The 23235-nt window shown below is 43.8% G+C and overlaps 1 protein-coding gene across 5 annotated transcripts in view; it reads right to left on the reverse strand.

The window, feature by feature from the left end:
• Positions 1–23235, reverse strand: part of KIAA1549L (KIAA1549 like) — a 286237-nt gene that overhangs the window by 97795 nt on the left and 165207 nt on the right. For all 5 annotated transcript variants that reach the window (XM_032283624.1, XM_032283623.1, XM_032283622.1 and 2 more), the window contains 6 exons: positions 22061–22176; positions 18768–18987; positions 17802–17935; positions 9923–10085; positions 8168–8227; positions 1361–1512 (listed from right to left, as the gene is read on the reverse strand). In XM_032283624.1, coding sequence (XP_032139515.1) covers positions 1361–1512; positions 8168–8227; positions 9923–10085; positions 17802–17935; positions 18768–18987; positions 22061–22176 — 845 coding nt within the window. The remainder of the gene's footprint in view (positions 1–1360; positions 1513–8167; positions 8228–9922; positions 10086–17801; positions 17936–18767; positions 18988–22060; positions 22177–23235) is intronic.

Consider the following 23235-nt stretch of genomic DNA (forward strand, 5'->3'; position numbering starts at 1 on the left):
TTTCAAGATTGCCTGGGGACCAGATTTGTACCCAGACTATGCTAGTGGCTGCAATTTCCTTTAAAATGCTTACTCACAGACAGTGTGATACTAGGCATGTGTGCTATGGTTCAGTTACACCCTAGATGTGATCCATCATCAATCAGGGGTTCACATGCCTGGGGTAGTCTGCTAGATTCCAGTTAGGAAGTTCCAACTCCAGAGGCAGCTACCAGGAGGGCTTCTCTAATTTTACATCATGCTCAACAGAGCTTTGTTAATTAGCACAACACATGTTGGACATGAGTTCTCAGTGGTGACAGTGCAAGTCAAGATAGGCAGACTGGCTAGAATATGCCAGAGAGGCCCCCACTCTCACAGGAACTGGCTAAAGTATCTAGATAGGTTTAGAATCTCTCCTCCTGGGGATAGCTACTGCCTTGACTGGGTTCCCTCAGAAGCAGACCCTGAGAAGAGCTGAGTGTTTCCAGTTTATCTGAGAGGTGCAAGGAACTGGCAGGAGGCTGAGGAGGTAACACAGGAATGGGAAGGAGCCTACAAGGGGTGTGTTATTAAGCCAGTCATGCAGTGGATGACTAAAGTTTAATTCTGTGGGAAAGTTCTGAAAATGATCTAAAACATACATTTCAGAATTTTCCTAGCCAAGAAGTGAGAGAGATGGGGTATTTATACATCCCTATCACTGGTAATTCCCAGGCACCTTCAGCCAGCACGGCATGGGCAAAGCAGGTTTTGGCATCTCAAAAGCAGCCCTCTGAAAAAGATTTAGAGGCTGCCTGTTGGAACTCCAACTGGCATGCACAGAAACGGTAAGGGGATGTGGGATGGACACAACTAGTGTCTGCTGCATTCCTCCAGCCTAAATCTCTATATGACCAGGTGTCCACTATAAGCTTGGAAGGGTCTGTTTATTGAAACTGACTACATACAGGTAACAGAATCCTGTCTCTGGAATAATGGTGCATCTGCCATTCAGAGGGATGAAGGTGAACAAGTCCAAAAGGACAGAGACCTGGGATTTCATTGAGCTTGCTGAATCAGCTGATGATGTCCCTGCTTACCAAGAACTTTTTGTTTCAAAAATATTGCCTGAGTGTAGATTTTGTACTGAAATTTCCTTTTGTTATAACCCAGTTAGTGACAATGTCTGAGGAGCAGCTAACTCTCACCCTCCTTCATGTTTTTGATGGTTATGACCATCAATTCTCAAAACCTAAGAGCAGCATTTGATAAAAAAGCCTACTCAGTTTGCAGCATGGATGCTCCTCTGTGCACATTGACTTATTTAGTCTCAGGAAGCACATTCCCTCCTCTCCACCCCTAGTTATTAGAAAACCCCAGTGGCTCTACATACACCCACCTGCACAGTGTAGCTTCCCAGGGTGGTGGCCCGTTTAAACCGCCGGCCTTGCTGCTGGGACATCATGAAGAGCTGGGCCAGGCGCTGCTCCATGACCCGGGCGAAGCTCTGGTTGTGCAGTCCCACCAGCGAATTGTCCACGCCCTGCAGCACTGTGGATGCAGAAGGCAGAGGAGAGGCTCAGAAGGGGGGCTGCCTGCCGATTCAGTAAGCACAAGCACCACTGACCCTGCACAGGCCACCAAGGGCCACTGTGACCTACCTCATGTTAGGACTTTGCCATCCTTACCTCACTTCATCTTCGTGACAGCCCCATGACAATCATTATCCACATGTTATAGATGTTGAAAAGATTAAGTGACTGTCTGAGTTCACACAGCTAATAACCAGCAGAGTCAGGGTCCAAACCCAAGCCAGACTGTATAACTCCAGAACCTGGGCCCTGTTCCTCTATAAGCTGTGGCATTGTTAATACTGTTGTGTTTAACCCAAACGTCACTTAAGATGATGATCAGTGTTACTAAAAGTCCACATGGGAATATGGCAGAGCTGCAGGTGTGGGTAATGAGTATTTTTGCTGGTTTCCACTCAAAGTCTGGCTCAGGGCTATTCCTGTTTTATTTTGCCTTCTCAACAGCCTTGCTGAGGAATCTGAGCTCCGTCTGCAACTCGATCCTTTATATCTGAGTGGACTACCCTGTTCAGTGCCCTCATCTCTGCCTCCTCTATGGGGTCCTTTGAGTGACCACCCCAAAGCTACCCAGGCCCCTCAGATGCTCTCTCATTCAAGAAAAGGACAGTTGAATGGAAAGAGGGGGCTGTCTCTTATGGCACTGATCAGTTTCAGGACATCAGGCAAGCCACTGGCCCTCTCTGAGTCCAAGTCCTTTTCTATAACAAGGCAATGAGAAAGTACACATCACAGCCCACATAAGCCCAATGAGCTCTAGGGTTTAAATGAGACAGGATATGCAAAGAAGCTTAGAACAGCGCCTGCTGAGAGGAAGATAAAGGGAGCACCCTTCTTCCCCATCCTTTCTCCCCCGGTAGGTCCCATCTACACCGTAGTCAACAGGTAAGTCATGAATGACAGCTGCAGCCATGGTGGGTGCAAGGAGGAGGGTTTTCATGGCCACTAGGGATGTTCTAGGACTGCTGTGTTCACTTACTATGAGGGCAACTCCCTTTTTCTGTCTGCCCCCAAAGTCCAGTCCTTGTTCCACATCTCTTGGGAAACATACTTCATCCTAAACACACAAAGGCTTTCTTCAAACACAGTCATGCTTAAAAGTAAAAATGCTAAAAGCAAATCTCATTTTCTTAAAGAGACCAAAACTCGCAAGGGCTGGAATTATGAGACTTTTCATTTAACATAGTTTCTTCTACCAGATTCTATCCAAGGATCATTGATACCATCCATTTACCAGGATATGGAAATAGCTTGGAGGTGAAGAACGTGTTGTAGTTACAGCATCCAGTACAACAAGGGCCTACCAGCAGCCAACGCTAATGATCGCATTCCAGACAAGCCCAGATCACTGGCAACAATAGATACAGAGAATGATGTTTAAATATATCAAGCAAGCAAGAAAACCCACAGCTAAGTCTCTGAAATTACTTCTTTGAAGCCATAAATGCCAAATAATCCCCCTGGAGAGTATAGAGCAGCTCTCTCTCTCTAGGGCCCTTGTGAGACACTCCCAGCTCATGCATCAGCCAAATTCCTGCAAATTCATAAAACAAAGATTTGTGTTATTCCCACTGCGTCAGGTCCCAGAGGACCCCCTGGAATCCCTCATGACACAGTTATCAGGCCAAGGAAGGGCTGGCCCACCTCTTCGCCCCAGACAGAAAAGCCCATGTACTTGCTGGTTCATAGATAACCCCTCTAGCAAAATGACAGATCAAATAACTTCTAAGTTGTCCTCTCCTGACCACTGGCCAAGAGTAACAGAGGGGACACAGGACAGTCAAGAGGTATCATTGGGGATTATTTTATGGGAATCTCAGTGATGCTTCAAAGACAGACATCAAATAAAGGGAACAGTCAAAAGCCTCCAGGGGACGTTCTGGAAATAGCATTGGCAGTTGTACAATATTGTGGGTATACCTGATGCCACTAAATTGTACACTTAAAAATGTTCAAAATGGTAACTTTTATGTTAGGTATATTTTACAATAAAATTGTTTTCTCTTTTCTTTTGAGACAGGGTCTCTCTCTGTTGCCCAGGCTGGAATGCAGTGGCAGGATCATGGCTCACTGCAGCCTCGACCTCCTGGGCTCAAGCAATCCTCCAGTCTCAGCCTTCAAGTAGCCAGGACTACAGGCATGAACCACCACATCGGCTATTTTTTTTTTTTTTTTTTTTTGGGTAGGGATCAGATCTTGCTATGTTGCCCAGACTGGTCTCAAACTCCTGGGCTTAAGCAATCCTTCCATCTCAGCCTCCCAAAGTGCTGAGATTACAGGTGTGAGCCAACATACCCAACAAATAAAAATTTTTTGTTAAAAAAAAAAAAAAGCCTCCAGAGAAGTACCAGAGGCTGTGGGAACCTCCCACGGAGTTACAGGGGATCAACTGGACAATCTCCACAACTTCATCGCCAGTCTTTACAAAGGGAATGTGTCTTTCTTAGGGGGCAGCTGGGGAGGAGACAGGGCCCTGAGTTTGCATCCTGGCTTCCCCTTTCTGAGTGTCCTCAGGCAAGTTGCTGAGTTTCTCTATGCCTCAGTTCCTCATCTGAAAACACAGGAATCATGATCTACTACTGATTGTGTCACTGCTAAGAAAAGATAATTCAATAAAAAATCCTTCTAGCCTGGTGCTATCATAAGGCCCTCAAGGAAATGCCAATAAAAGGTAGCTGCTATTGCTACAATGTGCCCCTTCTTTGCTAAACACATCCTTACCAAAGGAAGAAAACACCTGCAAAGCATGGAAAGGGGTCTCAGGACATGGCTCCTCCCCCTTCCACTGAAAAATGTGGCAGGCTCAGGCTCCCGAACCCTCTCTGTTCACCGGGAAGGCGGCAGAAAGGGGTGTGTACCCCTCTATCTCACAGAGACACAGAAACCACAGAACCACAGAAGGTCAGATCTGGCACAGATGACCAGGAAGACAACAGCTCCCTAGCACATCAGCCAGGGCCCTGGCCCCCCAGCCTTGGCCACCACTGACAGTTTAGAGGAGTCGGACACATCCCCAGCTGGGTTCAAAGGAGCTTTGTCCAGAAGATTCAATGACTTTCGCATTACCGTTCTCTTACTCATTCTTTATTCACCATCACACTGGGGCCAGGTTCAGACTTCTGTACTCAGGCTAAATTGTCTTATGTGGTTGGATCCTACATATTTAGCACTGAAAGAATCTTAATACTCAGCTAATACTTCTCCCTCCTCCTACAAAAGGAGAATGTGAAGTCCACGTGGCCCGAGTGGCTTGCTCAAGGACACGCTAGGTTAGAAAATGGCAGAGCTGCCGGGCGCGGTGGCTCACGCCTGTAATCCCAGCACTTTGGGAGGCTGAGGTGGGTGGATCACGAGGTCAAGAGATCAAGACCATCCTGGTCAACATGGTGAAACCCCGTCTCTACTAACAATACAGAAAAATTAGCTGGGCATGGTGGCGCATGCCTGTAATCCCAGTTACCCAGGAGGCTGAGGCAGGAGAATTGCCGGTACCCAGGAGGCGGAGGTTGCAGTGAGCCGAGATGGCACCATTGCACTCCAGCCTGGAAAAAAAGAGAAAAACCCTGTCAAAAAAAAAAAAAAAAAAAAAAAAGAAAGAAAGAAAAAAAGAAGAAAATGGCAGAGCTGAGACCAGAAGAAATTCTTCCTTTGCTGGGTCTGGGATATTTGGCCTCTGGCGGGTGAAATAAAGGCAGACGGATAAGCCTGAAATCAGCTCTCCCCTCTGTCTGGTGGCAATATTGAATCTGCACATTTCTATCCTGCCTCATATATACAAACCTCACTGCAGGACCCCTGAGTGGCAGGTAGCCCCTGGGTTCTCTGTAAAGACAGACTTCAGGAGTCACCTTAAGCCAATGATTTTCCATCAAGAAGGAACCTACCCTCTGAGACAGGAGAAGTATGTACAGTTTGCAAAAATCTATTTAATATAAGTTTAGTTGGAAAACAGATGAAAACATGTCAGGCTTTTGTAATACAAACTACAGAAGAGAGATGGCTTCAAATCCTCTTGGCTGTTAGAAATGAGCAGAAGACAGAAAGCCTGTGATGCATGTCCAGGATTAAAGGCTGGATGGATCTCTTAGGTCCCCATCCACTACCCTTTTGGTAAATTATGGGGTAGTTTGGTTGGTGACTACCTAGGGGTTCAGAAGGTGGCTGTGAATCAAAGAGAAGGCAGGATGATCACCCTGAGACCTAGTTCCAGCCCCTCCCAAGCCCTAACCAGCTGATCCAGCTGGCCCTAAACACAGCGATGGAAGCCGCTGTTTATTCTGAACACAAACAGCAATAACAAATAAGGGGTTCATAAGTGAGTGGGCAGAGAACTAAATATGAGGAGAGTCCTGAAAACATGACCCAGCATGGAGCTTTTGATTAAGGTTATGTCACCAAAATAGAGGCAGGGCAAGACACGGGTAGATGAGGAAAGGATGACCCAAGAGGTTAAGGACCACCTGTGGCGAAGGGTGGATGTGTTATCGCTTCATGTAAACCTTAAAGTTTATAGAAAGGAGGAATAGCTCTACATTAAAAAACACCCGGAGGAAATGTGATTTTGTAAATGTTACATAAGCCAGTGGCTCCAAAAATGTGTTGCTGGGTTAGCACTGTTTCCCTCTTGGGCATAAACCTTGGTGGGTTGGCTGTTTTGCTTGCTTTCTTAGCAGGTAAAATCATTTCTGCACACCAATGGCTCTGCAGCGGGGGGAAAGAAATGTGCTGTTCTGCAGTTTAGAAGAGTTCTCGAGCAGGCTTCATCCAGCAGGGCTGTGCAGTCCTTAGTATTTTAGGCAGCAGCCCATCTGCTGCTTGTTTGGGACAGGGAGTGAGAGAGGGGATGGGAGAGGACAGAAGGGAGGTTTGGGACCAGGCTGCTTACCCAGCACATCTTCTAGGACTTGCAGGATCTTCCTCCAGCCTGTTACAGGCCAACCTGTGTCCCCCTCCAATTCCAATTCTTTTTTTTTTTTTTTGAGACATGGTCTCACTTTGTTGGCCAGGGTGGAGTGCAGTGGCATGCTCTTGGCTCACTACTACCTCTTTCTCCTGGTTTCAAGTGATTCTCCTGCCTCGAGCTCCCAAGTAGCTGGGTTACTGGCACCCACCACCATGCTGGGCTAATTTTTTTTTTGTATTTTTAGTAGAGATGGGGTTACACCATGTTGGTCAGGCTGCTCTCAAACTTCTGACCTCAAGCAATCCATCCTCCTTAGCCTCCCAAAGTTCGGGGATTACAGGCATGAGCCACCACACCTGGTCTGTCCCCCCAAATTCCTATGTTGAAACCCTAACCCCCAAGAACCTCAGAATGTGACTGTATTTAGAGATTTGTCCTTTTAAGAAGTAATAAAGTTAGGCTGGGTATGGCGGCTCACACCTGTAATCCCAGCACTGTGGTAGGCCAAGGCGGGCAGATTGCCTGAGGTCAGGAGTTCGAGAACAGCCAGGTCAACATGGTGAAACCCCATCTCTATTAAAAATACAAAAAAAATTAGCTAGGTATGGTGGTGTTTGCCTGTAACCCCAACTACTTGGGAGGCTGAGGCAGGAGAATCGCTTGAACCCAGGAGGTGGAGGTTGCAATGAACTGAGACCACACCAATGCACTCCAGCCTGAGCCACAGGAGCAACTCCGTCTCAAAAAAAAAAAAAAAAGAAGTAATGAAGTTAAAATTAGGTCATATTGGGGGGCCCTAATTGGATATGATTGGTGTCCTTGAAAGAAGAGGAGACTGGGATAGAGACAGACCCAGAGCAAAGGACATGTGAAGATGCAGCAGGAAGATGACTAAACCAAGGAGAGAGGTCTACAAAGAAGGCGATCAGACATCTAGTCTCGAGGACTGACAGCATATAAATGCCTGTTGTTGAAGCCCCCGGTCTGTGGCACTTGGTTATGGCAGTGCCAACAGACTCATATATTTCTCCTCCTGTTCCTCTCCTTCCTGGCTAGGCTGGTCACTTTTCCTCCTACAAACATCTGCTCTTCAGCTCCCAATCCTTGTTTCTCCAATTCCCAAAACTACTGTCTGGCTTATGAAATACACAAAGAAGAACTTTTTTGCTGTTCCATAAAGCTCCCCTGGAAAATGTCAAGGAACAAAAGAGAAAACACCACCAGAAGAATCCGCTTCTACTTCCAAACACCCTCACTGTCAGGACATGCCAGGATGAGTGTGGGTGCGTGCCGTGCCAGGACAAAGAGGCCAGTACACGCCCAGCCTTCCTCTAACTTTAATTTGGGTTTTGTAGGGCAGTGCAGAAAAGGCCTTACAGGCCTTCCATCTGTAAGCTGATCACCATTCACAAGGACATGCCCTAGACCTCCTTGGGTTAATGCTGTAACTTCTGATAGAGTCACTTTTTCCAAAGAGGGGGCCACTGAGTGAGGACTTGAAAGCTGTTTTAAATGGTTTAGCTCATATTCATCTCCATTGTGATGTCTTATGTTATCTACTCCATTCACTTCTGCTCCTGTAGAAGTAACTTCCTGACTTATAAGACAGAAGCAAAGAAAAGTGCCAATCTTATTCCTGAATGGCCTGCAGTTTAAAAAAAAAAGAAAGAAATCTGACAGCACGAAGAGGGGAAATAACAAAGTAAGAGATTACCTGTAATTACCCAATAGTCTCTGGTTGTTTCTGATATGTCCAGGTTGGGATATTCCAGCGCTAAAACAAACAAGAAACACACCCAATTACTTTTATAGGTTTGATTTGTTTCGTTTTATTTATTTGTTTATTTATTTATATTTCAGATGGGATCTTGATATGTTGCTCAGGCTGTTCTTGAACTCCTGGGCTCAAGCGGTCCTTCCACCTAAGCCTCCTGAGTAGCTGGGACTACGAGCGTGTGTTATGGCACCTGGCTTATTTGAAATTTTGTTAAGGAAAAAATAGCAAGCAGCTAAATCCTGCTTTGTGATTCTTAGGGATTCTAGGACATAACGGACCAAAACCATCTCACTGTTTGGGAAACTAAAAGACTCAGTAAAGGGCCAACTTGTAGATGGACAGTTTTCTAGGATTTGTGAGTTTCTGCCCTTTCCGTTTTTTCATCAAAATCTTCCGTTCAAACAGAACACCTTCTTCACCAAGACCCATAGCAGGAACCTGTCTTTGCTGTAACTTTCTCTTTTAAAATTATCTGGCCATCACTAACATTGTTAGGAATGATTACCTTTTAGATGGCTTTTTTCAATGTCAAGGACTTAAGTTTAGTAGCCAAATGCTTGTAACAAAAGGTCCATATTTCTTTACAGGTATGGTGACTGCTGGAGTTGATACATGCAAAGGGATTGGTACATTGCCTTGGCATATGGTTAGTGCTCAATAAATCGTAGTTGTTTTCAGAAATAAAAGAATGATGGAAAATAAAGTCTTCATATGCTGATATGTGATGTAATGCCATCATTTATGACATCATCTTTTTTCTAAAATCCAGAGTCATCTTTCCTTACTATGTGGACATTTACACGAGCTTGCCATTAAACAAAGATTTGAAAAAAAATTGAGCGGCTGCAGTGTGCTGAGTATATTCATGCAGATTATCTTGTTTATTTACAGTAACGAAAACAGCTACAGGAAAGAAATTATGAGACTATTTTGCTAATATGTATTAAAAAATAAGCTTGCCTAGGGATCTTGTGAAATGTAAGAATGTTTAAATTTAGGAGTTCAAACCTTTCCATCCTTTGGCTACCAAATAAACATTTGGATACAAAATGTAGCCTGCTGCATCTTTGAAGTCTATGCCTGTTGCATGTTAATGAGATTATATAACTGAAACGTTAGAGGAAGATGAGGCCACAGAGGCTGAGGCCACTGTGGGGATCTCAGCAAGTGAAGTCACACTGTGGACTGCAAATGAGTCACACTATGATATCTGGAGGCAGGGCCGAGCCCGAAGGCCTGGGAACATTTGATGGCATCAGCGGGAGAAAAACCATAGCAACCCAGATTGCGCAGAGGACAGCTGCCCTAGCAGGCAGAATTGCAAGCTCAGAAGGTAGACTGCTTGGGTTCAAACCTCAGGCCCCATGGCTCACTATGTGAGAGTGGGTATCTTATGAAACCTCTTGGAACTTCAGTTTTCTCCTCTACAAAACGGGGCTAATTTTGCACCTGTCTTATAGGGCCGTTCTGAGGATTAAATGAGGTAAGAGAAATGTGAAGGATGAAAGCACCCAGCAAGTGCTTTCTTTGAGGTGCACTAAACTTCATCAATTCAACCTTAATGCATCACATATTTTAGCTGTCACTTTATGATAAAGGAGGTCATATGTGGCCTGGCACCATAACTGTTTGCTAAATGGAGAAAGGCCCCAGGGGAAACATTGGGGTCCCCGTCAGCATGGCCATACTCACGTTCAGCAATGGTTAGTGGTGGGTAAGTGAGGTAGAATCCCACCAGCTCAGCCGAGAGCTGGGTGAGGAGGCTGCTGGCGACGGTGCCATTGAGGAACGTGCTCTGATTGCCCACGACGTACACCAAGGTGACTGCCTGGGAGGCGTTGGACGTGCTCACAATCTGAATCAACACAGGAGAAAAGGGGAGGGAGACAGGTCAAATAAGACCAGGGTCTGTTTCATGGAGGCCATGGGAGGGGGAGGCTAAGCAGGAGTTGAGGGAAGGAATGAAAGGGGTTTGGTGAAACAGCAAGGAAGAGACAAGAGTAACCATCATCATTTCTGATTGTTTGCTGTACGCCAGGCAGGGTGCTAAGGGCACGTCATCTTATTTAAAGTTTACCACAACCCTAGGAGCTGTAACCAGTGATAACTCCCTTTCACAGTTGAGGAAACTGAGGCCCAGAATGATCAAGGGACCCACCCGAGGTCACACAACTAAGAAGGGGCAGTCAGGATTCAAACCCAGGTGGTTCAACTCCAGGTCCTTAACCACTGCTATGTGTATCTTTTCCTGGGTTAAATAGTCTCAGGTTACTTTTATGATTCTAAAAATATAAAATAGAGCATTGGCATGTTACATTTAAGGAGGGATCAACTGCTCAGACAGAGAAAGCCTGAATCAAATTTTCAGGGAATTTGAAAGTTGAAAGGACCAAGAGCGAACAGAGCTGATCACCAGCCTGGCCATGGGCAGAGTGACAGAATCTAATTAGAAAAGGAATTCAGAGGCTGGGTGCAGTGGCTCACGCCTGCAATCCCAGCACTTTCGGAGGCCAAGGAGGGCGGATCACCTGAAGTTGGAAGTTTGAGACCAGCCTGGTCAACATGGTGAAAACCTGTTTCTACTGAAAAAAACTCAAAAAACAAAAATTAGCCAGGCATGGTCGTGGGTACCTGCAATCCCAGCTACTCAGGAGGCTGAGGCAGGAGAATCGATTGAACCTGGGAGGTGGAGGTTGCAGTGAGCTGAGATTGCACCAGTGCACTCCAGCCTGGGAGACAGAGCCTCTGTCTCCAAAAAAAAAAGGAAATCAGAAATATAGAATACATTCTTTAGAGAGCAATTACACTTCCTCATGATCTATTAATTCAATATAGAATGTGTAGAACATCCTATGAGATGGCATGGTTTTCTTCTCACATTTTGTCTAAGCCAGTTTTTCAGTTGCTGGAAATGAAGCTTTCTGGGTCAATGTGTGAACAAAAATATCCCACAGATGAGACTTGAAAAACATCGTTAGAAGGAAGTTATTCAACTTGGTGAGGCCTTTTTTTGTGAATTTCTGTGCTGGGTGCCTTCCCTTCCCCTCCAGATGTGCCTGCCACCCACCCTCTCTACCCTGTCTGGTGCCCCCAGAGACAGACCCTTCTGGAGAACCCCAATGGGCTCCACCGCCTTCAGGAGCATGTGGGAGAGAGGGAGGTGGGTGAGGTCAGAGTACTGATGCCCAGGACTCCCTCCTTGCGGGGTCAATGAACCTCGTACCACCCTGCACTCACCCCCTCGGGTCCCAGCTGTTAGAGCCTTGGGTAATGTACTGCTCCTGTGGTTCCCCTGGAGCCTGCCCACTCTACTTTCTACAAAGCCACCTTCATTGGAGTGCAGCCTCCCTTTCCTGTCAGGATACCGACTAACACCCCATCTTTCCCAGACCTTTGTGTGCTCAGACACTAACATCTCTGCCACTTTCCTTTTTTAAAAAAAATTTACAGACTTTAAAAAATGATACATATTTATCTATATGTATGCGGTACATGTGATATTTTGTTACATGCATAGAATGTGTAATGATCAAGTCAGGGTTTTTAGGAAATCCATTACCAGGAAACTATCTAGAAGAGCTCTTCATTTTATTTCCCACTTTTTCCCGTAAGTGGATATTTTAGAGACAGGGTCTCACTCTGCTGGCCAAGCTGAAGTGCAGTGACCTGATCATAGTTCACTGCAGCCTTGAACCCCTAGGCTTAAGCAACCCTCCCGCCTCAGCCTCCCAGATAGTTGGGACTACAGGCACACACTACCACTCCCAGCTAATTTACTTTATTTTTGTAGACATGGGATCTCACTTTGTTGCCCAGGCTAGTCTCAAACTCCTGGGCTCAAATGATCCTCCCATCCCAGCCTCTCAAAGTGCTGGGATTACAACTGTGAGCCATCACACCTGGTCCCTTCTAAACTGTTTAATCCAGAACCTGTATTCCCATGACTAACAATAAATCAGCAGGTCTGTTCGACTCTGACTCTCTTCTCAGGAAGTATTTTTGGAATGTGGTTGAGCCTCTTTCCCAAGGCACGAATACCTGTGGCTAACCATATTCTTTCCCAAGGTACCAAAAAGAAAGGCACTTCTTTCTGAAAAATTCAAAAAACTTCACCATACTGCCACCTAAAAAAAAAAAACAATAACTAAAAAAAAAACCCTTTTAAATCTTTATCTGTATTGTGAACATTCCATTTTTTACTTCTCAACAAAACCAAATTCTGGCTGAGTGTGGTGGCGCATGCCAGTAATCCCGCACTTTGGGAAACTGAGGTGGGTGGATCACTTGAGCCCAGGAGTTCAAGCCAGCCTGGGCAACACAGCAAAACCCTGTCTCTACAAAAAGAAAAAAAACAAAAAAAATTCGCCAAGCCTGATGTTGCATGCCTACAGTCCCAGGTACTTGGGAGGCTGAGGCAGGAGGATAACCTGAGTCCAAGAGCTCAAGGCTGGAGTGAGCCACGATCATGCCACTGCACTCCAGCCTAGGAGACAGTCAGACCCTGCCTCCGAAACAAAACGAAACAAAAACCTAAACGGAGCCTGAGGAAGCCTACAAAGTCTGCAACATGGGTGCCTCTGTATATACTACACTTGTCCAGCTAAATTATAACTATTTTTTATTGTGGTAAAATGCACACATACAATTTAACCCTTTTAAGTGTATAGTTCAGTGGCATTGAGTGCATTCACACTGTTGTACAACCATCACAACCACCTATCTTTAGAACTTCTTTATCATCCCAAACAGAATCTCTAGACCCACTAAACAACTCCTAACGACTCCCTCCTCACAGCCCCTGGCAGCCACCATTCTACTTTCTAGAAACCTCTTATAAGTGGAATTGCTTATTAATTTGACAGCTCTAGATACCTTTCATAAGAGAAATCATCTAGTATTTGTCCTTTTGTGGTTGGCTTATTTCACTTAGCAAAATGCCCTCAAGTCTCATCCATGTTGTAGCATGTATCAGAATTTCCTTCCTTTAAAGAATGTTTCTGCATTCCAATCATCCATTATTTCCTTCCTTTTGATTTCTTTTTTTTTGTTTTGGGACGGAGTTTCACTCTTGTCACCCAGGCTGGAGTGCAATGGCATGTTCTTGGCTCACCGCAACCTCCACCTCCCAGGTTTAAGTGATTCGCCTGTCTCAGCCTTCCAAGCAGCTGGGATTACAGGCGTGCACCACCACGCCTGGCTAATTTTGTAATTTTATTATAGATGGGGTTTCTCCATGTTGGTCAGGCTGCTCTCAAACTCCCAACCTCAGGTGATCCACCTACCTCGGCCTCCCAAAGTGCTGGAATTACAGGCATGAGCCACGACGCCTGGTCTCCTTCCTTTAAAGGCTGAATAATATTCCACTGTATGTATGTATGTATGCCATTTTATTATCCACTTATTAATTAATGGGCACATGGGTTGCTTCCACCTTTTGGCTGTTGTGAATAATGCTACTATGTACATGGGCGTATAAATACCTGTTTGAGTCCCTACTTTAGTTCTTTTTGGTATATACTGAGAAATCAAAGTACTGAACCATATGGTAGTTCTACATTTAGTTATTTGAGAAACCACCATGCTGCCTTCCACAGTGGATGCACTAATTCAACATTCCCACTAGCAATGCACCAGGGTTCCAATTTCTCCACACCGTCCTCAACACTTAGTATTTTCCATTTTTGGAGAATAGCCATCCCAATAGCTGTGAGTAGGTATCTCATGGTTTTGATTTGCATTTCTTTAATGATTAGTGATGTAGAGCATCTTGTCACATGCTTAAGTCGTCTGTATATCTTTTTTTGGAGAAATGCCTATTCAAGTTCTTTGCTAATGTCTTAATTGGATTGTTTGGTTTTATTATTGAGTTGTAAGTAATAGCTATACATTTTGGATACTAACTGCTTACCAGATATATGATTTGAAAATATTTTTCATTTATTCTATGAGTTGCCTTTTCACTCTGCTAGTAGTGTTTTTTGATGCACTAAAGTTTTTAATTTGGATGAAGTCTAATTTGCATACTTTTTCTTTTGTTTGCCTGTGTCAGGTCCAACAGATCATTGCCAAATACACTGTGTCACGAAGTGTTCCCCCTGTATTTTCCTATAAAAATCCTATTGTTTTAGATCTTACATTTAGATCTTTGATCCATCTGGAGTTGCATTTGGTGGATGGTGTTAGGTAAGGATCCAACTTCATTCTTTTGCATGTGAATATTCAGTTTTTCTAATTTGTTAAAAAGACTGTCCCTTCTCCATTGAATAGCCTTGGCACCTTTGTCAAAAACCTTTTGACCATATACAAGAGGGTTTATTTCTGGGCTATCTGTTCTATTCCAATTGTTCGGATGTCTGCCTTTATGAGAGAACCACATTGTTTTGACTATCGTAGCTTTGTACTAAGTTTTGAAATCAGGAAGTGTGGGGCCTCCAACTTCTTCTTCCTTTTCAAGATTGCTTTGGCTATGCCAAGCCCCTTGAGATTCATGGGAATTTTAGGGTTAATTTTTCTATTTCTGTGAAAAACAATCACTGGGATTACATTAAATCTTCAGATCCCTTTGGGTAGTAATAATCAATATTAAGTCTCACAGTCCATAAACACAGGAAGTCTTTCCATTTATTTGTGTATTCTTTAATATACTCATTTTTTATAGGTAAGAAAAGTGAGCTCATTCTGATATATATTTAAGACTAGGTCCAAGAATAAGAGGCCTACTGGTTAAAAGTCATGGCACTGGTCCCTGAAATTCATGCCCTGTCCCCCAATAGGAACAGTCCCTACAGGGGACACTTTCCTATCACCCTTTAACTCTTAGATTCCTGTAGCCTCTAACCTCATCTCTTACTTACCCCTTACTCACGCCGTGGCTCATTTAGCTAACAAGACCTGTAGGCTGATGGAACAGAAACCTGTTGTTTGCCGGCCCATCCTCCCTTCCTGATAGCACCAGAATTTTCCTCAGGGAACCACCTCTCCTCTCTGCTCATGTGTTCTGGATGGGGCTGCCCCACCCCGGTTTCAGGAGTGGTCAGGCCTAGTTGATCGGGATACTTCATCTCCTTGGCCACAGTTACTGATCCAGAAAGGGCACAGCGTGTTCAATGAAAGCTAATCCCAGGATTTTTACTGGAATGAAACCAGAAAAGGCACTTTGGTTCCACAAGACTGTGAGCAACAAGGAGGAGACGGGGATGCGAGGGGTCACCCCATGGGCTCTGTGGACAATGGCAGTGCAGAGAAAAGCCAGCCAAGAAATGAAGAGAGAACTTGATGAAGAAATCATCTAATCACCTGGATACAATTGTGCCTGAAGTAAGTAAGTGTGAACCTTTCAGTTACATGAGCCAATCACTTCCTCTTTTTGCTTAAGCCTCATCAGCTTAGATTCTGTCCCAGGAAACCAAAAACATCCTAATCGAGTCCACTGTAATCTAGTCCCTAATACCAAAGCTATACACTTTTTTTGTTGTTGTTTATTTTTCAATGACTCTCTGAGCAAATTAAATATTTACATGGTCTTATTCCACAAAGGATTCCAAGTGCCTTACAAATTATATATTATACAATAAAAGGAAAGGTTATTAATTACAAAACCAGGTCCTGGGGAAAGACAACCCCAAGGGAGCGGCAGCATGTAGGTGCCATGCATAATATAGAGGCCCAGAGGGTTACTAAATCCAGGCAACAAATTTGGCTCTGGGCTTCCCGTCAGCCAAGGCAAAAATGGAAACAGGATTAATAAAAACAATTCATCTAACTATCCATTCATTTCAAAATTGCTTAAATGTTCAAGAATATCTAAAATTTATTTTGATGTAATCTTCAAATCACCTCCTATTGTCTTTTCCAAGGAAGGTTTGTTACTTGATTTATAAAGTTTCCTCTAATGACCCATAACTACCATACAACAACACAAGGAGGCTTCTTAAGGCCAAGGGCAGCTTACCTTGGTGTCCTTTCCAGTGCCTGATAAATAGCAGGCACTCCGTAAGTCTGTGCTTCCTGAATACAATTAAAGTATGCTGTGCTGCCAAAATCTAACTAGGCTCATGCACCTGTGAGGATCACAAAACCAATCAGAAAGAAAAAAAGTTCCCACAAGAGAGCTGAGTCACACTCCTTACATAAATCTTCAGTCTGTGACACATTTTTAGATGTTCATCTAACATGAACCAAATCATAATAAGATACTTCCATCTACACTTTGGATGAATCTAGAACAGGAAACCTGCTCACTCAAGTTAAATTGTATGCTTTCTACATCATACTGCCTCTGCTGATAATTCACTAATGCTAAATGTCCACTGCAAAACCACTGGGCCTAATAGCAAAGGCTTTAGTTCAGTAGTCAAAACAGAGACATTGAAAAGAAGAGTGAATTGGGGACCAGATGAATATCACTAAGAAGCATCTGTCTTTTGTGGGATGATGTCTATGTAATTGCAAAACAATTTTTAAAAGATCTGAGAAAGGCTTTTGGTGCTGTGTACATTGTTAATCCAAAAAGCTGCGCTACGGTGCACCAGGTGCGGTGGTTCACACCTGCAATATCAGCACTTTGGGAGGCCGCGATGGGAGAAACACTTGAGCCCAGGAGTTTGAGACCAGCCTGGGCAACATAGGGAGACCCCATCTCTACAAACAACTAAAAACTTTAAAAAGGGGTAGTTTAAATGTTCAAGAGCATCTAAAATCCTGTCCCCCCATAGCAGCAGCCCCTACAGGGAACACTTTCCCATCACCCTTTAACTCTTAGGCTCCTGTAGCTTCTAACCTCAGCTCTTACTTCCTCCTCACTCATGCCATGATGCATCTCAGGGATTTCCCCGGGAAAGAATTCCCTTGTTTGACACAGGCTTCATTAAGGACCCCATTTCTACACTGCACCAACATGAGCATAGCATAGTGGATAAGAGCATGGGCTTTTGACTCAGGTCCTTTTTCCATTCTTTACCAACTGTGTGATCTTCTGGAAGTTTCTTAGCCTCTCTCTCAGTTCTCTCTTCTATGAAATGGGAGTAAGAATACCTCAGAAGGATTTCTTAAGTATTATGTAGCAAAATATTTGTAAAACACTTAGTACAGTTCCTGGCACATAGTAAAGCCTTCAATATAAAATGTGTGTGTATGTGTGTGAGCGTGTGTATGTGTGTGAGTTTATGTGTGTGTGTTTGGCATGTGTCTAAACTAAGGTGACTGGAATATAACCCAATGCAAATAACAGAATGGGCAAATCTTGGTGACTTAGCTATTTAGAAGTGATTCATTTATTCATTTTATATCAGACATTTAACATATACATTACAGCCTAGTTCAACTTTTCAAAATAATTAAATGTATTGGAAAGGCCTCAGAAAGCATCCCATGGGGAAAGAAATATAAAACCCCGAACCACAGTAGGTGGATAGTGACACAGCATCCCTCCCGTCACGGCCAGACCCCAGACACCCTCACCAATGCCTGAAGCACAAAGATACATTTATACATGGCAGCTCTGAAAGGGAAGACCCAAGTCATTTCTTGCCAGAATCCGGATTGTGGTTGTCTGAAGCACCTTCCTCCCTACCTGAATCGTCAAGTTGCTTTTGGTATTCAGGACTTTCCTCTCGGCGTCCTGGAATGCTTTCTGCAACCGCTGTTCCATTGTCTGAGCAAACTTGCAGGACTGGATGTTGTCAGCTTGGCTCACAAACTGCAGCACTAGAATGAGAGCAGTAAATCAGTGCTCACCAAAGCTCTATGTCTCAGTTCCTTGGATTTAACAGCGGTCATAATATAAAACAGCATGATTTTAGATGAGAGGAATTAGGCAAATAAATAATAAGCCCAGACAAGGTTTGAGTGTAGTTTGGAAAGTGGCCCTTAAGATGATTTATAACATAGAAGAATTAAAATCATGATCGAACCAGAGATTCCCTCCAATCAAAGGATTTTATATTATTTGAATGGAATATGTAGACGTCTGCTCAAAGACTGAAAAATCATAACCTAAGAGAGATCATGCCTCCTATTTCTTTGGTGGGAAGAAAATCTATTGACCTTCATTGCTAAGTTGATTGTTTCAATTTTAAGAGTTTCTCCACTCTTGTAGTTTACAAACTTTGCAGACCAGAAATCCCCAGAAAGTTTGAAAAAAAAAAATATTCTAAGACCTAAACTCAGAGATTCTGAGTTCCATCTGGAACCCATTGCTCCAAATCATAGATTTTTTTTTCTACATGTTCAACTCTTACTGGCATCCACTGATCATACAGAAAGAAATATAAAATATAGTACTTGGTGCTCAAAAGTACTAAGTATGTAAACTGGGAAGAAGACTCCTATGATAGAATATTTCTAACCACTCCAGGGTTGGAGGAGTTTCGACTGATGTGCAAGGAACTTGGACTTTTCAGTGGCAGGACCCTTTGAAGATAGTTCACAAGGACTTTAGAAAATGGCACAGCAGCTAGTAAAGGAGTTTTTAAACAGGTGTCCACTTGGTACGGCCCTGACCCCAGAATGGATGAAAATCCTTTCCTGAGTCACTTGCCTGTTTTCAGCTGGAAGTAGCCTGCAGGCTGGGGATTCCATGGGGAGGCAAGTACTGCCACAGACTGCAAGTTTGGAGTGTGTTGCTTCAGGTCTGCAGTGACATTGCTGACTCCATACACACCCAACATTTCCATCACCACAGCAGGCAAGTACACCAGCCTCCCTTTGGTAGCATAATAACCAACGGTGACATTATGAGAATATTCCAGAATGTCCACCTACAAAACAAAGGGACCCACAAAACCCATTGTTTATTTCCACTGTACTTTAAGTTCTTGGTATTTCTCAGAACCACGACTGTTAGAAGCAAGGGTGGAGAACAGAATGTTCTCATTCAATAAATGCTCTTAATAATCCTATGAAGTATAATTTGGATTGACAAGTCTCAAAATACCACAGAAACAACAAAATATAATTTACACCAAACCTTCATGGAATAGAATTAAGTCTGTGTCTTTTTTATTCTTTAAGTGCCTCAGTATACTCTTGTGAGCATGAATTATTATTACCAAAAAGGTAAAGAGGAAAGAGTAATTTGAAGAAATGCTGGAAAAAGTCACATTGTATTTCTCGTCATTTATGAGGATTAAAAGGTAGAAATGATAAGTGGGGACGCCTTTGGGGCACAGGTCAAGAAGTAAGCAAAGTGAATTCTTCTTTGTAGAGTCAGAGAGAAAATTCGTTCAGACTCTGTCATTGGCTTGTAAACTGGTTCGAGACCAAGGCAGGGCTGCAGCACAGAGAATTCCTCCTACAGCTGAACCCTAGGAGGCAATGATGGTCTGAGCTCCTTCTGTCCCAGGGGTTTTTAAAATTTGTTTTGGTTTTTATATATTAAACGTAATGTTTATTATAGAATTTGTATATTTGAAAAACAGAGAAAAGAGTAACATACATACAAACATACAAACACACACACACACACACACACACACACACGTATGCAGCTACTTTTTTCCAAGTTTTTATTGTGGGAAAATACACACAATATACAGTCTACTATCTTGACTATTTTTTAGCATACTGTCCAGTGGTATTAAACACATTCATAATGGTGTACAACTACCACGAATCACTTCCATCCATTTCCAGAACTCTTTTCATCTTGTAAAACTGGAACTCAGGGTTTTGTTCGGTGGGTGTTTTTGGTTTTTGTTTTTTTGAGACAAGGTCTTGCTCTGTCACCCAGACTGGAGTGCAGTGGCATGATCACAGCTCACTGCAGCCTTGACCTTCTGGGCTCAAGCAGTTCTCCCACCTCAGCCTCTAGGGTAGCTAGGACTGTAAGCATGTGCCACCATACCCGGCTAACTTTTATGTTTTGTAGAGATGGGGTCTCACTACGTTGCCCACACTGGTCTCAAACTGCTGGCCTCAAGTGACCCTCCTGCCTTGGCCTCCCAATGTGCTGGAATTATAGGCATGAACCACTGTGCCCAGCCAGGACGTTTTTGACACCCACTTTCTCCCCATATTCTTGCATCTCCATGTGTATGTTCCAAAGGAAGCAAGACAACTGATTTTGAAACAGGAGGGGTGTGCCTTTGCTTCCTCCACATTGTGTGCCCCCGCTTGCTTAGTTTTTCCTGAAGATGGTGCTCAAGATGATTTTAGGTGGAACAAGAGGTACTTCAGCATGGACCGTGGACACGCCACAAGACAGCACTAAATCACTCAGTGAGAGAGTTGTTCCCTTTCAATCCTTCTAATGAGCCCAAGAAATAAGTCTCCGTTTGGTGAATATTTGCTTTTAACATCCCTCTAACCCTTGCTAATTCCATTTTTAAATAAACAAACAAAGGGACACCAGGCTCAGCCTCAGAGCCTTCCGCAAGCAAGGACCGCCGGCTTGAATTTAACAAGCTGTTTGTCCCCGCTATTCTCATTCTTACCATCACCTTTTATTTGTGGCAAATGATCTTGATTTCCATGTATGGTGGTGATAGCAAATGCCCTTTCAAAAACAATGTAGTTAAGTTTTTAAAAGAGAGCCCATTAAACAATAACAAAAAACCTAACACTAATTGTCACACTGCTCTGTGATGATACGCAGCAAAGACCAAAACTACAGAAGCAGTTTGAGAGTGACTGAAGTTTAACGAAAACTATATCAGGCAACTAAGTGGAAATATTCACATTTTCAACTTCCCGTAAAGTTTCTGGTGCAGAAACCATACGAGCCTCTCATAGAGCGCATTTCTTTCTCTTTTTTTCAGAAGTATATAAAAGAGATTGACAATGATCAATAAAGTATGTGCCAAATCTCCTTTCTAGTCCTTGGTGTTGATGGGAGGGGAGGGGTCAGTAAGCTGACTGCAGCTGTAGGACAGAGAACATCAAAAGCAGCAGCCAGAGCAATAGTTTTTAGTGGTGCAAATGGGAGTCTACCAACTGCCAACTGCGTTTACTGTCTGAAAACTTGGAATCAAACCCAAAGACTATAAAGTGAAGCTTCCATCACTTGGATAAGCCATCAAAATCAGCCAGCACTCATTAAACAGTACTTGGCATTAAAAGAAAAAAATGTTTACTTCCCTGTGTGCAGCAGGCAATTTAAGCGAAGCCAGACTTGATTTACAAGTCAGGGTAATTTTTAAATGCCCAGAAATAAGCCACTGTTTATGATGGGGACGAAAATAAGGGGAAAAGCAATAGAGAGTTTTCTAGAGAATTACACGAACAATGTAAATACTTTCTCCAAACGATGGGATAATGAGATGGTTTAAAACAATATATCCAGGCTTATATATTTATTTATTTACTTACTTACTTAATTGAGACAGAGTCTTGCTCTGTTACCCAGGCTGGAGTGTAGTGGCACAATCTTGGCTCACTGCAACCTCCACCTCCCAGGTTCAAGTGATTCTCCTGTCTCAGCCTCCCAAGTAACTGGGATTATAGGCACCCGCCACCACGCCAGGCTAATTTTGGTATTTTTAATAGAGATGGGATTTCATCATGTTGCCCAGGCTGGTCTTGAACTCCTGACCTCAAGTGATTGCCCACCTCAGACTCCCAAAGTGCTAGGATTACAGGTGTGAGCCACCCACCTGGCTAACATAGCCAGTCTTTGGAAAGAAATCTAGACATAAAACAATTTGTCTTCGTTTTCCTCAAAATTTGACCTTTTTCTCGAGCTACTACACATTAGCTAGTTGCCAAAGTGAAGACAGATTCTACTTCTGCCAGCGTTGTTATGGTACCTAGAAAGGAGGAAAACAATCTAAACATATTCTAGACCTAAGAGGCAGGGTGCGAAGGATTAGCTTGGTTACAAAGCAAGGCACTTACGTGAGCTGAGACATCGTTCTGGTGGAACGCTTTCCGCAGAGCCTGGGTAAGCCCTTTGGCGATATTGAGCTTTAAGGATTCACTGATCTGCACTCTCCTTTGGGTGAGAAAGAGAACTGTGGGGCAAAACAGAAGCGTAGCAATGAGGCAAAATGGCAAATCTCATCGTTCATTTGCCCCCTGCTTCCTCCCAGCCACCACCTTATGCAAGTTCTGAGCAGAGCTGGTAAGCACAGAGCCATCAAGGAGAGGGTGGGCAGCTCTGTGGGTCCTGCTAAAGAAGCCGTTTGTGTGACCTGAGGAGAGAGTAAGCTGGTATGCTGGTGGCATTTCATTTCTGACAGATGCTGCCTCTGACTTTCAAAGCCAGCTCGACAGTGCCTGCCCCAGGTGATTCTGCATGGGAAGAAATTCCTGCAACAACATCATGGGCAGCCTCCTTAGGTGCAGGCCCTAAGCTAAGTGCTGCAGCCCCAAACAACCCTGCATCAGGAAGGTACCATCCCCACCTCGCAAGTGGGCTGGAGACACAGGACGGAGACCAGGCATTTGGGATAGAATGTGACAGGTGCTATTTGAAGGGAAGCCTAGAATGCTGCCAGAGCTCCTAGGAGGAGCTGAGTCTGGTAAAGGGATGGGGATCAGGGAAAATTTCCACAGGAACTGATGCTTCAGCTAAGTTCTGAAGGATCACAAGAGTGAAATTTGACAAGGGGGAAGAGACCCTCACCCACTCCCAGCAGAGGAGTACCAAGCGCAAAGGTGCAGAGGAAAGAAGTTAAATATTTCAGGATACAGTAATTCCCTCTTAGCCACAGTGTGGCTTTCCATGGTTTTATTTACTGCAGCCAAGCAGAGTCTGAAAATAGAGGAGTATGGTACCATGAGATATTCTGAGAGAGTGAGAGAGATGACATTCACATCACTTTTATTACAGTCCATTGTTACACTTGTTCTATTTTATTACTAGTTGTTGTTGACCTCAACTGTACCTAACTTATAAATTAAGCTTTATCATAGGCATGTATGAATAGGGGTTGGTACTACCTGCATTTTCAGGCATCAACTGGGGAGTCTTGGAACAGATCGCCTGCAGATAAGAGGGGACTACTGTACATACACGTTTAAGCTTGGTCCTAAGGGCAATGGGAAATGAGTCTTAAGCAAAGGAATGC

Source organism: Sapajus apella, unplaced genomic scaffold, assembly GCF_009761245.1.
Source record: "Sapajus apella isolate SASKATOON/1434 unplaced genomic scaffold, GSC_monkey_1.0 scaffold14, whole genome shotgun sequence".
NCBI classification, from domain to species: Eukaryota; Metazoa; Chordata; class Mammalia; order Primates; family Cebidae; genus Sapajus; species Sapajus apella.